The 25,033-nt window shown below is 36.3% G+C and overlaps 1 protein-coding gene across 5 annotated transcripts in view; it reads right to left on the bottom strand.

The window, feature by feature from the left end:
- Window positions 1-25,033, bottom strand: part of ADGRG6 (adhesion G protein-coupled receptor G6) — a 128,593-nt gene that overhangs the window by 2,842 nt on the left and 100,718 nt on the right. For 3 of the 5 annotated variants that reach the window (XM_016132693.2, XM_016132695.2, XM_016132694.2), the window contains 6 exons: window positions 22,708-22,835; window positions 21,722-21,990; window positions 20,476-20,557; window positions 18,047-18,330; window positions 5,371-5,472; window positions 4,389-4,541 (listed from right to left, as the gene is read on the bottom strand). In XM_016132693.2, the coding sequence (XP_015988179.2) occupies window positions 4,389-4,541; window positions 5,371-5,472; window positions 18,047-18,330; window positions 20,476-20,557; window positions 21,722-21,990; window positions 22,708-22,835 (1,018 nt within the window). Of the gene's footprint in view, window positions 1-2,306; window positions 2,353-4,388; window positions 4,542-5,370; window positions 5,473-18,046; window positions 18,331-20,475; window positions 20,558-21,721; window positions 21,991-22,707; window positions 22,836-25,033 lie in introns of all 5 variants that reach the window. The other 2 variants (XM_016132696.2, XM_016132697.2) reach the window with 1 other exon arrangement.

The raw sequence follows: 25,033 nt of genomic DNA, 5'->3' as shown, positions 1-25,033 counted from the left end.
TCCATTTTGCACATTGTAGAACACAGAGAAAATGAAGCTCTGGTTCTTTCTCAGGTTAGGTAACAGGCAGCACTAAAACTTGATGCTTTTCACCACCTTCAAAGTGCATTCTTATGTATAAACGAATGTTAATTTACCTTCTAGGAATTTGTGTTGGGATTTGTTTTAAGAAATGTTCTTTTAAATGGTAATTTTCAAAGAGCTAATGAATAGAATAATCAAAAAATTGCCACAAAAAAATGTGTCAAAAGGCTCAAAAGAAGGGACAGGTTATATAGTAAATGAATTAAAAAATGTGGAAATGTTTATGGAAGAAATGATATGTCTAAGATGTTTTTAAAATAATACAGGGAAGGGAAAAATGTGTAGGTGGCTATGAGTTGAGAGGTACGAGGAATTCATTATACTATCCCCTCTACTTTTTATATATGATTGACATTTTTCATAAAAAAATTTTATAAAATGTAATTTTAAAGGATTTTAGAGAATAAAAATAAATGAAAATAAACATAAAAGGTTATGTTGAAGACATTTTCCCATGGTTTTTACCTTGTGAAATGACTGGAGTATAGAAGAAAAAGACATTTCTTATTATTCTAAATTATTGAAATCAAGATTCTCTTTATCAAAAATATTTTAAGTACTTTTTTATTAATTGTACTACAGTTTCAGAATGATGTCATTGGTGACAGCAATAATATCAGAGCAACCTACAGTAATAAAGGACTGCTAAATACATTTTTGTTTTGCATTTCTCAATATCATATAAATACTATTTCTCTAGATTCAAAAGCTTCTAAAATTGGTTCAGATGGTACTCTGAAACTCACGTAGGCACTATAATCTACACACAATGAGTATCTTCATGTGCCCTATGAATAATATATATATATATATATATAAAATCAGCCCTGTTCCCTTTCCCAACACATTTTGGAGAAAAAGTCTACCCTAAAATTAATCACAGAGATTTCACACTGATGAAAGAGTAAATATGACCTTCTACAACGTACTCAGTTCCTTACAGTTATGTCTTTTCCATTCGGTTGTATCTATTATAAAAAATTGCTTCTAGGAATCATGGCTCCAAATTTGCAAAGCTCACTCCAGCTGTTTTGAGTAAGTGGGACCCAGTATGTGCCAAAACATTAAAAATCCATTAATAATTGGTAAAAACCATTATCACTATATCTGTTGTCTTTGGAAATTGCTCAAATTATTCGATTGTTACCTTGGAAAAGACACTAAAAATAAATGATGGCTGAAATGGGAAATCCCACACTAAAGGAAGCAAGAGCGAATAGATGATTGACAGGAAGGAAGGGCAGAGTGAAGCATGGTGGCAGGATGATTCTGTCCCAGGACTGGTGACAAAAAGGCTGAGGGCATTCATTGTGTAAGGGCCCCTCCCCATTTAGCTCTCAGCAAGATGACTGATTCTGTACTTTCCTCCAGTTCATATATTCACTAGCCATTGGTTTTCGGTTGGGGAATTTTCTATTGACTTACATCTCAATGACAAACAATTTGTGCTTGATAGTTTTAGAAAACTATACATCCTCAAAGAAACTTCAAGGATTTACTCATTCTGGTTCACTGACAACTTTCAAGGGAATATATTTTTTTAGAGATTTTTACCAGTTCCATTCTCAACATGTGGCCTAATATTCTGGGTCTTCTCAATCTATTAAAGTAAAATTCTGAGCAAGGGCTCTAGTTCAATATCCATGCTATTCTCCGTCCTCTGCTTAGATCACTACATTATGAGCAACATAGATTTTGATTATAGTTGCAAGTTTGAAAACCAGGGGCTAGGGAAATGAACTATTATTATTTGACCTATGATGAAATTTCAAGCAGATAAAAATCCTTAATAAACAGGCTCAGAATTGATCGTTTCTCTTTTATGACTTCTATGAACGTACCATGACATGTCTGGTAATTCATAAGAACAGCAGAAAAGTAAAGAATTTCACTTCACTCTCTTCTAACACAAACCTTTCGAGTACTGCTTTTTCTTTTCTTTATTTTACCTGCTACATAACCTACTAACAACTCCAGAGCATGGTACATTTCCTAGAAGGAGCGGCTTGCAGACACCCCCATGCAGAGAGAAGAGCCAGCGCAGCAACCATTTGAAATTTCAGAAATTCTAGCTCAGTGCAGGGATGTCGCTGTGCTAGCTGAGAGGTATTGTAAAGAACAAGCGATTTTGCTGGTGCAGCACGAGTCTTAGTTTAATCCATGCAATTTTCTCTTACTACCTTGCAAAAAATTCATGCATTCAAAAAGTAAGGAAAGTTTACCTGAAGGATCCACTTTTGTTGAAGGAATGCTCTTAGAAGACATTATCTACACCGTAAACATATGAATTTCTAGATCAATTCCAAGAAACAAACCAACTAGATATCCATAATGATATGCAGTGACTCTCTGCATACTCTAAGTGACTCAAATACACCAGCGGTTCCACTGAGAAATGGCTATGCAGCAGAAGGCCACTTGTATGTCAGTTGATGGAAAACCAGAATTATATCATAGAAGTCATATCATAAGCTGACTATATCCTTATGCTAGTTGACAAAAACCCACTTAACCCCAAAGGTTTTATTATAGGAGACTGAAAACATAAATGCATTCTTTAAAAAATAAATATATACATTTTGAAACAGCAAAGTTTTTCTTCAGTGCCTCCATTTCTGGATTACTTTTTATTTTTTAGTTAGTTTTCCCCACGATCCTTAATACTTTCAAATATTTCATTACTGCTTCCAAAATGCCCCCTATTCCAAACTGTCTACCTTGTTACCTTTTCTCCCCTTTTAATATGGCATTTCTTCTGGCTAGTCTCAGCTGAGTTAAGAGGAAAAAAAATTCGATTGGTCTAATTCCTATTTCTTCTCATCTGACTTATAAGTAACAATTTGCATTTGAGAAGGGGAAGCAACATGAGTATCTAACTTTAAGGTTGATTAAATAAAGTAAAAAAATTCACTCATTACAAATAAAAGCTATTTTATGCCAGGAAACTATCAATTGGGTAGAATAATCTATCTCAGGCTACCTCAGATAATAGCTGTTACTAATTTTCTTACACAGATATTTCAAGTAAGGATGCACAGACTTTTAATTTTAGGGAAAACTTTGTGCACAAGACTCAAAGTCTGGATTTTATTCTGCAAGAGAGGCCATAGCTTTAATTAGATTCCCAAAAGTATCACTGACTCCAAGAAACACTTAAAGTGTTTCAGTTTTCAGATATGTGATTAATTTTGGAATTAACAAACTGTCTGACACTCCTTTTCCAAAGCGCTATCTTGATTCTCAGGCAGTGGCCACTCCTGTGGCGGGACAAAGACAATGGTACAAGCAAGGACTTCTGAAAGAATTCAAATGTACATAAGGGTCATTTGAAATTTAAGTGTTTGCAGTGTGAGACTTTACACATCGCACGACACAGTCCCTTATTTGCAAAAAGCCAAAGATGAATCTGATTTGTGCTATTTGCCTCTGCTTACGTTCAGTAGCTAAACAAATTCAAAATTAACAAGTTATTTTCATCATCCTTTTAGAAGCATCTTTAATTAGGAAAGTGTGGGGTGCTAAGTGTTGATAAATGCATTCCTGAGGTTTAATTAGTACTTAAAAGTAGCAATTCTATTTTCCTTTAAATTATTAAAAGATTCCACCTTTTTACACCATTTACTGGCTATTGAGTACTGCAATAGTCTTTATTTCCCACACTGTCTTCAGGATTGTTCTTACACGTGCTCAGTGTCAGAACCTGTGGCCACTGTAAATATCATGAAGACACAGGAGATCAACAAAGATGCAGCATTTCTCACCATCCTGTATCACTTTATAAATATGATGCTCTCTAGTCTTTTATATTTAATTGATGCTTTTAGACAACAATTGCCAATGACACTTCTGATGGTTAAGGACTGAAGTCTTAAAGGTAATACACATCCTGGATGGTATTGTTTCCTGTTACATGCCAATGTGCCATGTGACTTTCATACTGTGCTAAAATAATCTGCAACTCAATTTCTATATTTTTAAAATAAAACACATAACGTGTTAAACAAAGACACTATACTTTTTAAAAGAAAACTAAGTTTTGAATCAAATGAAGTTACAATAATTTTCAGAGTTATGAAAATTATGGCTATGTTGATTCAATTTTGATTGTAAAATTAAAAAAACTAAAATATTCACAAACATGCTAGATAAGTTATTCAATAGATTTCGATTTTCATAAATTTAAAAATCAGTAGCCTAATGGGCACTGTGATATATCAATCTTCATGATATGCCAATTTTCACAATGAAAACGTGATGAGAACTGTACCAGAGAACACCTTTATGACATGGCCAAAAGGACTCACCGGTGTGGCTATTCCTTTTGAAGAAGGTGGTGGAGCTGGATTTAGATTTGGATGTAAGGTAGGTTGAGCTGGAACCAACAGAGCTTGAGGACAATGATTTTCCTAGATTATCAGAACTTTTCTTGATGATATTGGTAGCCGTCTTACTCCAGTCTAAAAGAAATGACATCTCTCCATAAATCTGCTTCAGAAAGAATATGTTTTGCCCAGAAGAATCATCACTGAATTATTTAGGTAACTTATCAAGAGCATTAAATGTAAATAATAATAAACTAAAGAAAGAATAAGTTTCTTACTTTGACCCTGTTTAAAATTCTATTTATTTTTTTAAAATTTATTTTATTAGTTTCAAGTATGTAGTACATTGGTTAGACATTTATATAGGTTATAAAATGATTGCCCTAATTGCTCCTTCTCTCCTCTGGCTCTCCACCTAGCCATTACATTAATGCTAACTGCATTCCCTATGCTATGCTCCCATCCCTGTGACCATCTATCAACTACTAATTTGCACATCTCTAACCATTCACTCCATTCTCTACTTTAATATCCTAAGGGTGAGAAGTGACCGCTGATGGTTAAAAAAAAAAAAGTAATATTTTTTCAGTTTTTTAAAATAATATTGAGAAAAATTTCTTTGCCTAATAATGTATTTGAGGACCTCAAAAATGTGGAAAGGCGGATATGGTATAGTGAAACCTCTGGATATCTCACTTGTTAAATTAGACAGAAAACCTCAAGCAACTCATCTAACTTGTCTGGATTTCACGCTTCTCATTTGCAAAACAGGCGGTCAAGCCCAGAGTCCTTGGACTTGTAGTTCTCATATTCTAGGAGACTCCAGCTAAGCATCTTCACACATCCCACCTTTATGACTTGCTACCATTGGGGCTGAGTGGCTCTGACAACGGAAGAACAAATGACAAACATTTCTCACTACTACTCCTAGATGTAAAAACCAATTACCAACGTGTCCCTTTACCTGAGTTGTCTGCTAACCGAAATCTGCCACAGCAGAGATGCCGTCTCCACTGTTTCTGAACATTCTCCTTCATAGCACAGTGGAAGATAAATATAAATAAGCCTAGAACAAAAGAAAATATAAACATTTAACCCAACCGACATGGTTTTAAAGATAAATCTTATAAACCACATGAATTCACTTTACATTTTTTTTGTTCGTTTACATCGGAGTCTCTAAGAAACAAAATACTAAGGAATCTTATTAAAGTATGTAGTAGATGACTTAATCCTTTAGAACAGAACACAGATAAAACCAGAATAGTTATGTGGAGCTGATTCTGTCTGTGCCTATTCTGTTCGCATTTCCTTTATGTGAAACCACTGCACAAAATTAAAAGAGAGCAACCTGACAACATCTGTATGAGCTCATCATCTACTTCAATTTGTATATTTGAAGCTATTTCATTTATGCATGTTATTATTATAAGTTTGGGCCACTGAAAATATCCATTTTGGTGTTTCTGCAAAAATGGCAAAAATTGGCAAATTCATGTGGCTCCACTTGGCCTGCTTTAGTTTCTCAACGCTTTAATGGAGAAATATTTCTGTATTGTGAAAGAGCCTCATATTATAGTCCCTCCCCACTCCTACAAAAACTACCCATCTCGCTAGTGCTTTGGAGGCCAACCTCCCTTTAACTTTTCAAGAAATTTGCTTCTGCGTTTTAACCCCCCTTTGCTGTCTCATCGATTTCTCTCTCTATACTTGGTTATCCCATTACTTATATGTATGTTCTATTAACTCTTTTAAAAACAAACAAAAAGCTCCTCTTTTAACCCCTAGTTATCTTCCAGCTTCAACTTCTCCATTCCCTTTCCCAATAAAACTTCCTGGAATGGTTAACTTTAGCTGTCTCCATTGTTTCTCATTTCTTCTCAACCTATTCCTGATAGGTGATTATCTGCATCCACGATGACACTACAAATGCTCTTGTGAAGGTCACAATGACTTTCGTATTGCTAATTCAGTTTTATATTCCCATTTTACTTGACCGCTCAACAGCGGTCAACACAACTGACCATTCCTCATTCTTAAAATGCATTCTTGATAAAAAAAATAATAATACTAATAAAAAAAAAGCTAGCTTTCTTCCTAACTTGCTCCCTGGTCTCCTTAGTAGAATCTTTGGCTTTACTTTTAAATGTTGACAAATCCATGACTGAGTCCTGGGTTCCTATCTTTTCTACGGCTACACTGTTCCAGTAGGTACTAATCTCATCTAGTCATGTACAAGGACCACATGCAAGCTTTCATATTTGCCCCTATTACCTTCTCTCCACAATATCACCAGGACTACAACCCATACTGCTTCCAGGATATCTTTACTTGGCTGTATCTCTGTTTAGCGCCATCTCTAACTCCTGATGTTCTAAATGGAAGTCCTCTACATCACTGCCCTCAAGTCAACATATCCAGATCATTCCTGTCCATTACCACTTTGAAGACTCTTCTTTCAGGTCTCTCCATAACAGGTCCCTACCTATACATTCAGGTTTGAGATCCATCGTTAACTCCTCAAAAAGGCAACTGTCAAATGTTTATTCGTATTTTTAATGTTTCCTCTAGTCACGCCCTTGCACATTATCTATTTTTGTCATGGTACTGATCAGTACCTGATATTCCTGTATTTCTCATTTATTAATTTATTTGTTTGCTTGATCGCCTCTTGCTAGTAGATAGTAAGCTCCAAGAGCACAGGAATGTTTGTCTATTCAATACCATACTGGTCATTTCCAGACTATGCCAGGAACTAAGCCAGAACCCTAAAAATATTTGTTAAATGAATTATTAACCACTCATCTATTCTATATGAGTTAACTGAACACTTACGTGCACATTTTAATGTGTTAAATGTGTTTTGGGATGAAGGTTTAAAAACAGGAGTGTGTAGAACACAAATTAAGGGGTGAGAGTACACAATAAAAATACGTTTAAGGCAAAAGTTTCTGAAAAGCATGCAAATTAGTTGCCAAGGTACTGCTTTGGTAATATATCATACTAAGCAGAATGTCTACATAAGGGAGATGCTTTAGAGGCTACAGAGCTTGAACTGAACCTAAAGAAGGCTTCAGATCAGGAGGTAAGGGAAGTTTCCAAAAAAGCTATTTCATTCAGTGACTACTAAGCACTTCTGGACAGGAGGTACTGTGTTTTAGGAGATGGAGATTCAATGATGAAACAGGTAGATGATCATTGCTTTCATGTGGTGAAGGGTCTAGCACAGAAAAGCATAAAAGTAAAAATTATTACAGTGCACTTAATAGACTATAAGACTTTATCTATTCTTTTTGAATAGAGAACATTCATCAAGAAAACTGTAAATTCCATTATAGAGGAAGAACTGGAAGTGAGAAAAAGTATTGAGAGTACACTCTTTTGATGTGTACAGTTTAATTTCCAAAATATGTCTAAGGTTATGCTTATCTGTTTTTTCAATATCTTAACTCAGAACGACCCATAATTTTACTCCAGAATAAATTACATTAAATTATTAAGGCACGTGCTGGATTTCTCCAGGGTGGGCCTGACCGCTGTGAAATGGCCATGGCTGCTTCTCTTCCTCTGCATCTGGCTTCTTGCTTGGTCATCTGTGAGTGCCTGACACTTAGTAGGTGCTCTATAAATTTCTACTGAAATTGCTTGTTGAAAATGATTGCATATTTTGACTTGCAAAGGAATGCCACCATGACTAAATTTGGGTCACTGATTTCAAATGGATGACTAGCCTATTAAAATTACCTGGGAAATTCAAACACTGTTATCTCTGAGAGGTGTAAATAAGGCATTCAATGACTTAAGTGAAGTAACATTAGTAATCAGTAACCTTATCATTTTATTATTATTACACTATTTCATTTCAGATATATTTATAGGCAAAATACTTTTATTTCATATTATTTATTACTAATACATCCTAGTGACCTATTTACCTGAAATGATATCAGATAGGGTAGGGAAGTTCTAATTTTAAAAGAGCTAATAAATATAAATCAAATTTCAATCACCCAGAATACACAAACACACACACACACACACACACACACACACACACACACACCCCTCCAGAAGGTCCCTGTGTTGTGGACAGAGATGTAAGAAAGAAGCTGGGTTCCCGAGGAAGATCTGGAGAGAGGATACCTCCTTGCAGACTGGCCTGGCCTGGGAGCAAGATTTTCTTCCACACTCAAAATCCTTCAGAACTGAGAGCTGCAGGCTGACTCCACCTTCCTAGGAATTCAGGAGGTCCCATCACTGGATTAGGCCCTCATCTTCACGCTCTGACTAAATCCGATTGCTTTTCAAAGCCTTCCCACCTACAGCCCTCAATTCCCTCACCAGTTCGCTGACACAGAAAATCCCTCTAATAAGTAAGCATGCTTTGTATCGCGGGCATTGTAAATCGCCAAAGTGTCTAAATAATTGGAATTGGTTAACAGACTCTTTTAAGTTTTTAAGAGGTGGTGGCAGTTTCAGAGTAAAGAAAGCAGAGGGCTTGGAAGCCTGAGGTAAGGTCAACACAGGTTACAGATGAAAGAGGCTGTGGTTGAGAGCAGGGGGCCCTCTCGGCCTCAGGTTTACTCAATGTTTATTAACTAGGGCAGAATGTGCAGAACTTGTTCTTGGAAGGATTTCTGTCGCAAAACTGAAAATATAGATAACTGCGTGTTCTTTAAACAACTGTTTAACAAAACCACGTATTAGAGCTGGAAGAGATTATAAACTCCAATGGAGAACTCATTCTCAGTCATTACTCAGTATAGGGCCTCACACTGAGCAACTGATTTTCTGTTAGTTGAGGGCAGAAGGTGAAATTTGCTAGACATTGTTTCCCTTAACGCTCAGTAGTTTTTATAAATGTTATATATACTGGAGGAAAAAACTTCAGAGGTTATATCTGGTGTTTTGAGGATACTGGAAGAGAACTAGTTCTTGGATTGGTTTTTAGGCCTTGCTGGGATGTTAAAAAGTAAATTACTTTGAGAATGTGATACTGACTACAGTCACAAAAGAGGATGCTAAATATGAGATAAAATGGACCTTGTAAAACAATTTTTTAGATTGTGTGGTACTGCTACAAATCGTAATTATATAACATTAGACGATACCTCCTATTTTTAAGTAACAACATTTGCCTGTAAATATATAGACCCAACAAGTTTAAGAGCACTGGAATACACATTAGATTCAGAATCTGATACATCTGTAAAATTATGTAACAGAAGAGAACTCATCTAAATGCTCTATTTCCACTCTGAACTGTGAAGTGACCGGGCAGTTAAATATAATAAGCACGAGAAATTAGAATTCCTAGGAATGAATATATTTTTAACTTCCAAGGTATTATGCAGATTCTTTTGTCATGAGATACGTTTCCACTTTAAATGAGAATAGGATTCGCCTCATAGGTTATTTTACTATTTGTAGTAACTAGCCCTTTTCACATGAATTTAAGTCAGTCTCGCAATAACTGTCATACCAAAATTCTTTCAGGACAAAACCGCCCTTGTAGAGTTCGGCCATGGGAAATGTGGTAAGTATCCCTCTGAAAGGCTGTGTGTGTGTGCAGCATGGAAAGAAATTCTCTTTCAGGAAGGAGGGATAAAAAATAAGCAAGAGAGCCAAGGGCACTTGGAGGCCAAAGTGACAAAACAGAGGGTTATTCCCTCTTCGATTTTGAGGTGTGGTTTTTTTTTTTTCTCCCCCATCTACTTACAGATTTGGCTGCCAGAAGCAGAACTAAAATAATGAGTTCTGAGTTAGCATTCAAGAGAATCCGTTTGATATTTCATCCCCATCTCTGCTTCTTTGCTAACAAACGTTTTTCCTTTAAGAATCTTCCTATCAACTACACAGCCCCTCAGACTGGCTTTTCTACCACCTGGAAAAATATGTTCTCCCACCCATCTTAGCTGCGACCAGGGATCATAATCGTCAGCCTTTGCTTTTCACAGTGTCTTACAGCTTTATTTAACTGACCAGGGAGTAGAGATCATTGCCCATAAAAACTGGAAGCTAAAATGGCTCCAAAGATTGAATTCAGAGTTAAAGCCTTTCCTTCATCTTGACAGGCTAGCACTAGTTTTATGGAACCTTCGTATCTCACAAAACAGGGTTCATAATGGTCCTCTATTTGGGTGAATCATAGCCTGAAAAACCAGCAGCTGAAGCCTCTAAACCAAAGTTTCTTAGTAATAGTTTCTTCAGCTTGATAACTGCCTGGATTCTTTATTTTACCCACAGGGATCCATACTCCCCACTAAAACAAGCAAAACAAAAACTTAAACCTACTTTAACGGAACAGATTCCCAACCAGTCCTTCCCTGCTCATCCCACCCTCACCCCTGCCTTCCTTTACCTCCATCTTTCACTCAGCAGATGGTATCTGCTCACTTAAAAAAAAAAAAAGTAGACAAATATGTGAATTCAAAATGCCTTAATTCTCAGTAAATTTTATAATTTTCTCATGTAAAATAAATGACATTTTCAGTTGTGATGGAGGAAGGGTGTTGCCAGTACGTGGGAAAGCAAGCCTGCTTTTGGGTTCTATGAGGGAGGAAAATGTAGTAAATCCACTTCCTCAAATCCTCCTAGAGAAGCACCCCACAGGCCAAGGCTGGTTCATCAAATAGGGTAAAAAGACACCTTAAAGAGTATTCTAAATGTGGAGCGAGAAACATCCTGAAAATCTCATCAGGTCGTGGATTTGTTTTTTATATATATATATATCTTCTTCTCTCATCTACCTCAGAACACATTCAAGCAGCATGCGGGGTGGGGGTTGGCGGGAAATCCTCCTCGTAAGTGTTGGGGTTATAGTCACTGTAGATTGTATGAGCTTAAGTTTTGTCTTGATCTTTATAAGAGCTAGTTAACTTTCGGCTAGTAATGGGGCCCCCACATTAAACTCATTCCCTCTGGTTGATTCTGGCAAAGACATGTGACTTTCAGGCGCAGATGTAGAATGAGTAGCCAAGGGGATGTTCTCAGATCTTTATCCTGATTATCAAAAGTTAAAAAAAAAAAAAAAATCGCCAGAAACAATTTCCCTTGGATATGCAAATGAATGCGATATGGCAAAGTGTAGGGCAGTGAATGTTGTTATTCTTTACTGCCTCCTCTAAAAGGTCACTTTGGGCAAGACTGTCATCACTGAATTCTGACAAACGGCCTAAGCTGACTTTTTCTTACCCTGTATAAGAAAGACCCAGAAACGTAGTTCAGGGGAAGATTGCCGATACAGATAGCTTCGGGAATGTGGGATGGGATCAGAATGGGTAGTAAGGATTCGTAAATGGTATCTTCATAAGGCTCATGGGCATAAGTGGTTCTGGAGTTTTGATGAGAAAATCAGTCAAGAATTCATTAAACCAGGTGTTTGAGCAAAAGAGATAACTGATTTTTGACCAAAAAAAAAAAAATGTCTAGATGACCTCTGAGCTTCCTAGCAAGCCTGAGTCCAAATCTTCTAACAGCTCATATGCTGTGCTGTCGCACACAGAGCCAGCTGGCTGCTGGCTGCGGATCGCTAAGGTTTAGGAAGCTCTTTGGGGACCTCTTGAATCCTGCTTTCATACGACCATGGTGCCCTTTAGAAAACTGTTTCCCTGTGGCACAACATTCCATGCCAAAAGATGAGTAAGTTTTTTCCTTGCAGTGTGTGATGTCTCAGCCAACACGAAGTCATTTCAGATGTCAGGGGTATAAAGGCGGTTTATTACCTCGGGGCCAATTCACCACGTGTTGTATGTGTGATTGTCACATAGCTTAACTGTCAGGAGGATTCTAGCCAATACTTCAATTTTAATTCTCTTAGTTTACCAATGGGATTAAAATTTAAAAAAAAACATATTTCCCTTAATGATTTTGGCTGAATATGGGTAATATTAAATTCCCATTTATTCATTAGACATATATTTACTGCCTTTTATTTTTAATGAAAGGAAATACTCCTTTCTCAGAAACTTTGACATCAAAAATGAAAGGCCAATCATTTGTTTTACTTTTCTGCTTATGCTCTGGCTCTTAGTGATGTGCCTTTCTATTTTCATATATGCTACATTGCAAATAAATATTATGTTGTCAGATTCATACCAATCTTGGGAAAGTCATGAACTCTCCTGAGCCAGTTTCTCATTTATAAGAGGAAGAAATATCCTTGCTTAGATACATACCTTCCAGACTTGTTGCAAGAATTACACCATATCACAGATAGTATGTGAAAGTGCTTTGTAAACCACAATGCGCTAAACAAATATAAGTTATTTCTGTTGTTCTGGACATCTTAATGTTATCGAATTAATTAATAAGTAGACTGATAGTACCCTTCTGTGTTTGCCATCCCAGTTTCTATTTGCAGAACCATACGTTGCATATTTTTTAAAAATTAAATTTATTGAGGTGACATGGTTTAATAAAATTATGAGTTTCAAGTGTACAATTCTACAATACATCAGCTGCATATCGCACTGCATGTTCACCATCCAAAGTCAGATCTCCTTCTGTCAACACGTTTGTTTGACGCCCTTTACCTTATCCTCCCTTTCCCTCCGGCAACCACTAAACTGCTGTCTGTGTCTATAATTTTTGTTTGTCTTGTTCAATTGCCGCTTTCGGTTTAATGTTCCACAGATGAGTGAAATCATATGGTTCTCAACTTTTTGTCTGGCTTATTTCACTTAGCCTTATTATCTCAAGATCTATCTATATTGTCATAAATGGCAGTATTTCATCTTTTCTTATGGCCGAGTAATATTCCATTGTATATGTGTACCACATCTTTATCCAATCATCTAGCAAAGGATAATTTGGTTGTTTCCATGTCTTGGCCACTGTGAATAGTGATGAACATCAGCGTTCATATATCTTTACAGACAAATGTTTTCAATTTTTCCGTGGGAGTAGATACCCAGAAGAAGAATTTCTGGGTCATATGGTAGTTCTAGTCTTAATTTTTTGAGGAATCTCCATACTATTTTCGATAGTAGCTGAATTGTTTTACATTCCCGCCATTATTCTGTTACATACATGCACAGAAGATGGGTTGATTATGCCGGAGACTATTAATCAATATTGTTTCACATGCCTAGAAAAGGAAAGTTGAAGACTGAGGTCTTGGTGTGGGGCTAGATTTTAGAGCCTGGTGAACTTGTCAGGAGAGTTAAACTCCACTATATACTTAAGAAGCCCAATGTAGTTCAGAGTGTCAAATACTTTTGTACTGTTAATGAAAAAAAAAAATACAGCCTGAGATACTGTGCATCACTTGTATAACAAGAAGCTCTGGGTATGTGGTGCATCTCAGAGCAGCAATTCAATCCTGCAAGCGCAACGATACTGCCAAGAGATACAGATGCTAGGAAGACTCTGGCCAAAAGCTTCTCAGCAACTAGGGAGTGGCCTTTTATTTCTTTAGGATGAATTACATTATATTTCTTGAAGTGAAGGCTAAAGTTCTCAGGCATGTGAACATTACATGATATACTTTTGTCAAAACATCTGTTCTCTCTTGAATAGCAATTTGTATGTTATACAATTTTCTCAAGTTGTATTCTTCTGGAAAAAATTATAATCTCTAATAAAATGATCTGCTAGTTTCAAAAGTTTCATCCTGGGAAAGCCATAAAGATAGCAAAAGCAGATAGCTGTGGAATTACACCATGTTAGGAGAAAATATATTTACCTTCCCATTTTAGAGAAAAAAATTAATGAAACAATAAATAACAAGTGAAATAGGTAAAATAAAAAGAATAAAACAATACACTGTGCAAAATTAGAAAATAATAAACTCAGTTTCAGCTTTGCTTCAATTCATGATTTCAATTGCTTATTCAAGCAAGTAAAATTTTAGTTATAGCCACATAGACTATAATAATTTTCTGATATCCATTTTGGTCATTAAATGTACAGTTATAAGTGTACATAAAAATAAAAATACATTAAGAATAATAAATATAGAAAACATTAAAAATAAATATAAAAATAAAGCACACAAAATAATTATATAAAACTAATTATAAAAATTATAATTATAATTTTATCATTACATAATTATAAATATAAAAAATTTATAATTATATAATTATAATTATAAAAAATAATTATATAAAAATAAAACGAGTAATTGTGGGGAGCACTTCGTGGATTGTATGTCTAACTTTTTAAACTTTAAAATTAAAAAATAAAATTAAAAAACCAAAAATAAATTATATAATCAAAAAAATAAAGCATAAATAAAATTTTAATGCAAATTGATGTGAGTACCCATATGACTACACATGTATGTATGTGTTTGTATACAAATACATTCTATGTATACAAAGACATACATACATTTGTATACACATTTACTCTAAAATTGTTAACATGTTTTAACCAACTATATACATTTATTTCCAAGAATTTCAAATGTTTTAACCAAAACATACAGAAAAGTGAAAAGAAATCTACAAGAGCCACTCCTGTGATATACATGCTTTGACATCACTGTAGATTCATCCTGAACACCTGTCCAACCCTGCAGATCCCACCTCTATAATACTACAGGTATTCATAGTAAATCCATAACTTGTGGTATTCATAATGACGACCCTGCTGATTTTTACATGCTGAACTATAAGCTACATCTGAGATAAAAAGAAAACCTCTTACTCAAATCATTAGAAAAAGAAGAGTTTAGTGACCAAACCAACGATGAGTGTTTTGTAGTAGCATACTTTCTAAATTTCTCTTGATTCTTGCTCGCCTCTCTCCAGCTTCCTCATCCGCCTAATAATCTAAAATACTGTACCACCTTACCTTACCTGGACCATTGCAATAGCCTCCTACCTGCTCTCCCTACACACAGTATTGGGCTGCTCTAATCCCTTCTTTACATTATATCTGGCTTCATCTTTACAACATGCTCATCTGATCATGTCATTTCACAGGCCTAAAACTTTTCAAAGACTTCCCATTGCTCTCACAAAGATCGAAACACGGGGCCTTGTGGTCTAGCTCTGGACTCTCTTTTTGCCACACCACTGCCACTCTCCTGCTCTTTCTCAGTTCTTAGATTATATAAGCTTCCTTGAGCATATGCTACAATCACCAACTAAAGTAGATCCTTAAATGATGTCATTTCCTTATAATGTTGATGAGGTGCCATAGGAACTTAACTTTTGTTTATATCAATTGGCCTACAGTAAAATTGGTTCCCTTATATGTCTTTTTGCTTAAAGTCATATAACCTATGGACTATATTAAGTGAGCCTTACTATATAGCATATTTTTACACATGAAATGTCTTCTACCTTAAATAGTCTCTCCCACCTTTCACCAACTTAATGCGTACTGAACCTTCAGATTTCAGGTTAGATGCCATGTCTTCTGTCATCTGCTCTCTACACCATCAGCTACTTTTATATGGTGACATAACTGATTAACATCATAATATCAGTCTCTCCTACTAGAATATAACATCCATGAGGCAAAGGGCTCATGACAAGAGTCAAAGCTGGTTTTTTTGTTTGTTTGTTTGTTTTTTTTTTTTTTGCTGGAATAACAGCTATCCGAAAAAAAAAAATAAACATAATGTAGTTTGTCTAAATACTTTCTGAGTTCATTTTACATTCATTGAATTGTTTCTTTAAACTGTCTAGATTCTACATGTTTCTCTGAATACAGCATATACTTTTAACAACAAACACCTCTTGAAGTTTCAGAAAATGACACAACTAAACCATAAGTGAATTTCCATAGCATCCTGAGAAGGTTTTGTACCAGCCTAGCCAGTAAGCAATTGTTAGTCGATTTGTATGCTCTGTATCATGGCCTTTCAATTTAAATTTCCTTTTTAGGAGGTGTTTTTTATATCACTGGACATGCAGAAATCTGTTCCTAATTTATATCATTTAAATTTAGTCTTAAAAGTCAGTGATTTATGTAGAATAGAGCTTGATGATGGTTTACAACATTTTTCCCTCCTGACAGGAGACCTATGCTGGGAAAAATAAAACATCTCACTTCTTATTAATGGAAACAGAGCTGAACAGACAACCGTAGCTGTTGAAGGTTACTGAAACTGCCAGGAAATTCTAAAAGCAAAAACAAGGTTGGGCTGGCAGATTAATGTGCCTTTCATGTACAATCTTGTAATATAAAACCACGGAATTTCTAACGTTGATAGATATTTTTGTCAATATTACCTAGGTACACTTATGTTGTACATTACAGAAAAGATTAAACAGAGGAAAACTCACTGTATAAAGCTAGATTCTAATGAAGATGTATTCATATGCTGCCTCTTGAGTCTCCAACTCTGGGAGGTGTTCTTGAGGCTTATTATTCTATGTACTAAAGATAATGAGCACACATATTTCTTCCGTTGTGGGAGAGTGAAGCTGAATAAAACTTGCTAAACTAATTAATGAGGATTTATGTCAAAGGATCTCATGTTGGATTTAGGTCATCGCCAAAGCCCCTCCCATTCTTCACCCAGAAATGCATTTACTTGTCCAACAAACAATTGTGCACCAACTATGTGTCAGATTATTATTATTATTATTATTTATTTTTTTTTTTTCATGCACTCATTAGCTAGTAGGAAACCTAGGAGGAAAAGCAAAGCAGGTACATACAATACAAAGCACTACACATTCTCCTGCAGGGAAATACAGAACACACCTGTAGAGAGCACCTGACTAGGCATCTCATTTGTGAGTAGCACAAACCTTATTTTTACCATGCTTTTTGCCCCAGCACAGATCTACTCAGCTTTAGTCAGCGCTTCCTTCCCCACACACCTGTAGGACATGACTGATAATTTCAGGTAAGCCAGCAGCACTGCCCTGCTCAAGAAGATTTCAAACTGTCATCTTATTCCTTTTAGAGTGTGGACCTTGTGGTGCTTCTGAACATTAGAGAGTTTATCAAAATGGTATTTCAAATGTCTTGAAGAATATCATTTAATTAAAAAAAATATTTATAGTCACTTCAGTTTAAAGTTATATTCATCAGAGTATACTAGGTTTGTATTACGGATCAGAAGCATGACGGTCCTTGAAGGAAGCCTTGTATTTCTGCACAAAGTGGGCCATTGGCGAATGTCTGTTAAATTGTTGAAGTTATTGACATATACCATGAAAAAAAAAATGAGCATTTCTTAACCAGTGTATTGGTATTTATTTTGAAATCCAAGGAGCTAAAGAATCAAGGTGAATTACTCTGTCCCTGCATATTGTCTAAAAATTCTTCACGGCAAGAATGGTACCCCACAGGAAGAGGTCCATGGGCAGCACCACCCTTCAGCAAGACTTTTGAGGCTGAAACTTGTCCATGCTTCCCTTTAAACTTCCTGTTGAACACCTCCCTGCTCATGTTTACTCAGGCAACAGCACATGTTTATTGAGCACCTACTATTTGCCAGATACTGTCCTGCGTGCTTGGAATACACTTCTGAAAACAAACAAACTGACAATCTACCTTATCTCTCCATTCAAGGCCTTTTTCTTAAGAGTACCCACCCTGTGCCTGAAACTATGTTTAGCACCTGGGACAGAGTTATAGAAATTTAGTGTGGGCATCTGTCCAAGAGGAAAGCTGTTTGCAAATATGAAAAAATTAGAAAGTGGAAATTGTCCAGGTACCATTTATCTTACCTTGTAATGAATTAAAGATGGAGAAGAGGTACAGGAAAGGGACATATAAGGGTCCCCAGGCAAAGAAAGCAAATCCCCACGTCATGCCCAGCAGGAACGTCAGGCTGACCACGCTGCGTAGGTTCCTCAACACCTCCTCCCGCAGGGTCCGATTGCTCCTCTGGCCGTTCCTCCCGCAGATCTGTACCATCACCACGATGAACATGGCCACGTTCAGGAAGAACATGACTCCGAAATACCCAGCACATGTCACATAAAAAACGACTGGATCCTGAATCCAACAGCTTCAAGAAGAAGAAGAAACAAGGAAAAAAATAAATTTATTACCACGTCCTGTTTACCTGGCTCAGTTCGGCTTCTGCAGCTTTCACAGCTCGGCTTTTCTCAAATACTTTCAGAAAGTCACTTCATTTTCTTGGGCCTCAGTTTCTTTTCTGATGTTTTTCATGTTTTTTTTTTATGTTTGTTTATTTTGGATAACTACCATCTTAATATCTAGTTACTTAAGTCAACAGTTAAGAAGAAAACAAGGTGGCTACTTGAATTCTGACTTGGCATGAAAATCCTCCTGGTTGGTTGACCCGAAACCATGTCTCACCTTCTTTTCTGTTATGTGCTCCAAAGAACGGGAAATTGAAGTACTCATATTCTCAATCTCTTTTGTATGGAAGGGGTGGTCATGTGGCCAGTGTTCAACAAAATGATATCAACGCAAAGTCTGCTAAGCAATCTGGGGGAGAGCTATTTCTGACAGACTCATCTAGCATTTGTTATTTCTGCTTTGAGCACGAAAGCAAGCTCTGGGGCTGAAGCAATCATCTCATACCCAATGAGATAAAGGCCAGGAGGGCTCCAGAGTGGCTGGCACTGACATTTTCAGCCATAAAATCAATGCCAGTTGTTGGCTACTTCCACGTTTCTTGTCATGTGAGAAGAGCAAATTCCTATTTATTTAAGACATGCATAATTGTGGATTCCATTACTGCAGACAGAATAATTTTTATTAATGTATTGGTCTAGTTGAGGTAATACCTTATTCTAAAACTGCAATATTTTTATAATGACACTCCTCATGCACAATTCAAAGGCTTACATTGATTACAATATTCTTATGAGATGAGGAAGGATATACTTTATATTCAAATGATATATAGATCAGAAGACAGATGAAAGTAATTTAAAAACTAATATGTGTAAAGTATTCTATGAGTAAAGTTAACAAATACTACAATTTGCAGTACCTAATAATACTGTGGAAGTTCCCAGGTACCTCAAAAATTAAATGAATTATTACAGGCAATTAAATTTGTCTCAAAATTCTAGAGTAAATGGCCATCATTCCAGGTTATGTTCCACACTGGAACGTGACAGCCACAAAGCAAAAGCTACCTTAAATGTCTTTGAATGCTAGAACCTAACATGATTCCTGGCATATAGTAAATGCTCAGTAAATTACAGTTTTTGATGGCATAGCAATTTATTAAATGTACTTTAAAGTTCTATAAAAGCTGACTAACATACTTTTAAAATCCCCTTATTTAGAACGTATGTACTAACTTTTACTTTTAATATACCTTATTACAAAGATTCCCCCAAATGACACAGCTTGTCCTGGAAGCTAATATTTTTTTACATACAGACATCCCCTTAGGATCCTGAAATTCCTGACCTGGATCCTTTATTTTCCACTGGTTTTTGTGGGGTCTTTTGAATGCGACTTTGGAAACATAAAACAAGGAAAGGCCATGAGAGAATGTGACGGGATTGGCTACTGATTGAATAAAAATAAGTGTTGTCCATTCATGAAACGTAAGCAGAAATGTGGCATTACAGTCAGGCGGAAGCTCTTCAGTCATTCAGCAATTCATTCAATCAATAAAATTCATCGAGTACTCAGTATATGCTCGCTAAAATATAAGAAAGCTAACCGCTCAAAGTGAACAATATAAAAATCTTAGCCTCAATAATCTCACATTCTGGAGGGAATCTTCCAAATTATTCGAGACTCACTGATGTCCCCATTCTCTGCATTGCCACATAAAACCCATATTGCCAATGAACCCTTCAGTGTCCGATATCGCTATTTAACTCTCTTAAATATGTGTGTGAATTTATGAAGGTGTAAGTATTATGGAATGTCCTCAAACAGAATGGGTCTTCTGAGCCTAGAAGGCAGTTATCTTAGACTTCTTCTGCATTTCCCCAGATGACACAATACAACATGAACAGGAACAAGCAGCTTGAACGGTTAAGGACATTCAGCTGGATTAATCTGTGGTGTAGAAAAGACCTTGGTGAAGACAGGCAAACTCATTTCGAAATTCTAAAATAAGCAGCACACTATTGGCATGGAAACCCATACGAAACATTAGAAAACAAAAAATATACACTCATCACAAATAAATTCCCGACGAGGTTTTATTACTTACAATTCATCGCCTTGCTCTTTTCCATAGACCTCATTTTGGTTTCTGCTCGCTAGAATGACCGACACAACCAAGGCAGGCAAACCTGTTATTAAAAAAAAAACCATAACAAAAACAACCTTTTTTTCTGAAGCATCTGGAACTGCTTTATAAGACTGATAATAGCAAAGAAAAAGAAAAGGAAAAAAAAAAAAACTCCATATCACAGAATCAAATTTCTTAGAACTGTCAACCTGGTTAAAAACAATAAAATCCCCTCTTTGGTGTGACGCATCCAACTCTAATTGGCAACAATTAAAACCTACTCTTTAATGACAGCTATTTAAATATTCTGTTTGTCTACTGGTACCCACTAGAGAACCAGAATCTGATTTATACTGAATCCAGCACTAGCAAATGTGGTTTCATTAATGATACCTGTTAGACAGTAAGAAAACTGCAGCTTATTTTTACCCCTTTCTATAAAAGTCTTTAGAAAAAGTAGAGGAGAAACAATAGTACTATAAAGACTTTATAGTCTTCATTTCTCTCTCAAGACTAAATAAATAAAGTAATTGCATGCATATTTTGGTGAGGAAGCTATAGCACCTTATCCCTGAAAGATGCCTCCTAAAATGGTGAACATCATGGGAATGTCTCATACTTCTATACTCCTATTTGAAAAAGAGATTGTGAGAAATCTCTAAAATGCCTGGTTCGATATGAAACCCAGATAAAGAAACAAGCCCATTTAGAATATTCCAAACAAGCTAATACAACCGTCCACGTTCCATATGTGGCTGAGGAGTCACATTAAGACGTTCAAGGCAAGAACGCTGTCAGTGTTTTGCGTGCACACACAAAAATAACAATCTCTCTCTGGTTTCCAGGACATGGGCATGCGTCTGGGAGTGAGCGTGGCTAGGACTTTGAGCCAGCCTTTATATTTTGAAACATAATAGAAATGCAGCACTGTCTGCCAGCTGCTTCTTCAGGCGTGGGTGGGCTGGCTCTGGGCATAGGAAATTAGTCTGTGGTGACTCGGGAGCTAGGGCTTTTTCCTTTACTTCTCCAGTTAGTGAGGACCGTTGAACAGTTTTTAAAAGTCCTGTCTGAGGAAGACCAATAAGATACGTACATCAAATCCACATCATTTGCAAATGTGAAGTTTCTTTCATCAGTGCTGTTCTTTTGAAATAACTTTTTCCTACGAGCACCTGGCAATTCTCATGACAGTGTAAATAAAAACAAAACCTTTTAGGAGGCTCACCCCAGCCAGCAATGCAGAATTTCAGTACATATCGGCGGATGTAAGTGTTAAACACTTTCACCAGCGCGATGTACATGTGAATTGCTTCTAGCCCCATCCAGGTAAAGGTTGCAAGAAGGAAGAAATGCAGCAGAGCGGCGACGGCTGTGCAGAGCCCGTCCACGTGAAACGAGGTGACCCAGCCATTCAAGAGGAAGATCAGATTCAGGAACAGCAGGGCTGTACTCAGGTTCATCAAGATTTTGGAGGGATAATCCCTTCGCAATTTTCTCAAAAAAAAAAAAAAGAAAAGAAAATTTAAAAAAAAAAAGGAAAGATATATGAGAACCAATATTGCAAACAAACCTTTAAAGCACAGGCAGTAAGTTCATGTTTATACAGTCTGTAGTGCGTTAGGTGGCGCCATCTTTATAACATAGTTCCACTAGGAGGAGGGCTAAAGATATTTATGAGTATTTGGCAAATAAAGATGTTGAAAAATATTAATTATATTTCAAAACAGTATCCAATTTTTTATAAAATTTCCAATTGGTTTTGACAGCCTGACTTTTTTTTAATCCAGAAAAATTCTACAGTTATAAAAATGGTATTTTTGTTAAAAAACAATTTCCTTGAAATTATTCGAAATGTATTTTTAATGAGGAAAAATCTTTTTTTTTTTAATTTCCTGTTTCAGGACTAATTTTATAAGATTATGAAACAAATGCTTTCATCCTTTACCATGAAAAACTACTCAATATAGTTTTTATTGACCTGCATGTTAGATTCAAATGCATTTTATCAGTAGGAATACAGTGATTATAAGTTAAGATGCTATAGCTAGAAAATTCATATTACATGATATATCTTACAAGAAACCTGAACATTAAAACTGAACCAACCTACATGATTCACAAAGGTCATAAAAGTTGTTAGAAGCGGAGGCAATTTTCTTATTTATGTTTTAGAACAGTTAGCACTGGGTTTAGCAGATAGAAAATACTTACTCAAAAGCAACATATGTCAGGAGAGTAACTGCTGAAAAAATAGCAGATATTCCACATCCAATATAGGAGATGAAGGTGAGAACTTTAGTGTTCCTTGCATCTATCTGTGAGGAAGTTCTTTGAAGATCCTACACAAAACATGGGCAGCAGCTGTAAGAATCTTTCTTTTCATGAGAATGCTGTTTTGTTTTATTGGAAAGTCTATTGCTAGTGCTTAGAATCTCAGCTCAATCTTTGCTGCTAAAAACAAATATAAAACAGTACTGAAATTTCTATGTTTTATACTCTTGTGGATCATGCCATGAAACAAAAATATAGTACTGTTGAGGGAGTTACATATTGCTTTTAATTCATTACCTTGTTACCCAAGCTCTTTACACAACAGTATAACTTGAAGAGTAAAACCACTGGGTTCCCCAATAGAAAGTGAAAAGAAGGTTGTTGCCCTCCATATTTATCAAGCCCATTCCTAACATTTGCAGGGTTGGGGGCACAAGTACAAATGGAGGCCATGGTGGCCCACATGGCCAAGCCCTCAGGTGGGCCCCGAGTTCTTTGGCCAGTAGGCAGGGGTTCAGCCAGCAGATGGCCAGAGGCTGGTGCTTGCACTGTGGTTGTTGGGCTCTGAGCATGGTGCTGAGGTTGCGAAGCATTGTCATTCCAAAGCTTGGTATAAATGGGAGGGGGGGGAGTGGGGGAGGAGTGGACTTTACCTTTTTTTACTAAGAGGTTTGGGGTCATAGATTTTTGGCTCCTACAGATGTAAAAGGGCACCATTCAAAGTGTTCAGGGTGACTGTGGAATGGAAAGAAGTAAACACTTTCTAGAAAATTAATAAAAAGTATTAACTACATTATACTGAGGCAGACTTGCAAAGTCTGGGCCTGGTAGAAAAAATAATTTTTCTTCCTTAATTGAGGAATTGGGACAGGGTAAATCATGCGTTAAAACCAACCACTCAGTCCTGGTTGGAGGAGAAAGTCCCCTTCAGATGTTCGAAATGGAGCCTTCCCGGAGAAGGGACATATTCCAAAAAAAAAAAAATAATAATAATAATACCTAGTTAAAACTTTTAGGTGTTAAATTATTTTGTAAAATGTCTGTTTTGTAAGTTTTCCATTCTATTTTCATTAATAGTCACCAAAATGTCTATAAAATCTGGTGCTCACATAAAGGCCTCCTCCAGTAAGGGGTGTTTGTATGTGCATGTCTGTGTGTGAATGAAGAGATGAGAGAGACTTAGTTCCAGGTTTGGCTGATGCAGTAAGGAGCAGGGTCGGTACCTCTGTGACACCAAGAAACACACAGTGATAAAATTCGGCAGGTGCACGGGCTCAGGGTCAAGGGCAACTTTTCCTAACTTCTCTCTGGAATCCCTCAGAACACTGGGAGGACATGGGGCTCCCATGGCACAGGGGTTGGGGTTTGAGTCAGTGCAGCTTGACTCACAAATAGGTTACCTCAACCAACATTTTGGTTAGTCCAAGATTTCATTAGGCCTGAAAAATGGTCTCGCTGAAACTCCAAGTGATTTGTCATTACCGTTTCAAAACTGGCTCTAACTAGGTCAGGTAGTTGACTTGCAAACCATAATTAAAGCCAAGATTTAAAATGTGAATTAAATAAAATAATGCTGTTCACTGATATACATTTACACAAAATTATCATGTTGTTTTGTACTTTTAGAGAATGAAGGATATAAAAGTATATTTATTCCTCTGAGCTAGCCAATGTGAAAATGTACCAATGTTAAAAATATAAAAATCAGTCTTACTACAAAGAAATGTAGCAGGGACATTAAATTCTTCATACATTTGTGTATTAGAAGATACAATGATGGGCCTGAGGTACATTTTTTAGACTTCTCACATGGTGTACGTGTCACAGGGCAATGTCGACTCTGGGACTATCTCCTACAAGTGAATATAAAGTTTATAAATCAAGAAAGACTCCTAATAAAGTTTAAGTGGTCTGGAAAAGCTGAAAGGATATGGGCACATTGCCAGAAGATAAATTCTGGAAAAGTTTTCATTCAGCTGTTTATAATCCCACAAAAGCAGCCAACATGGAAAATGGAGAGATAGCACTAAAAATAAAAAAACAAAAAAATGTATATGTCCAAATACATGTAAAAATAGTTATTTAGTGTGATGGCAACAGGAAAAGTAATATAAATATATTTACAAACTCATAATAAAACTTAAACAGTATATGAAGAAACTGACCATTCAAAGTAATAGGAAGCCAAACTTTTGTTACATATAAAAGTGAATAGTGAATAGTGAATTGTGCTATTGTTATCTATTTATCTAATACCAGACTTACA

The sequence above is a fragment of the Rousettus aegyptiacus genome, unplaced genomic scaffold (assembly GCF_014176215.1).
Source record: "Rousettus aegyptiacus isolate mRouAeg1 unplaced genomic scaffold, mRouAeg1.p scaffold_m13_p_1, whole genome shotgun sequence".
NCBI classification, from domain to species: domain Eukaryota; kingdom Metazoa; phylum Chordata; class Mammalia; order Chiroptera; family Pteropodidae; genus Rousettus; species Rousettus aegyptiacus.
This window is presented reverse-complemented; position numbering and strand designations above follow the sequence as displayed.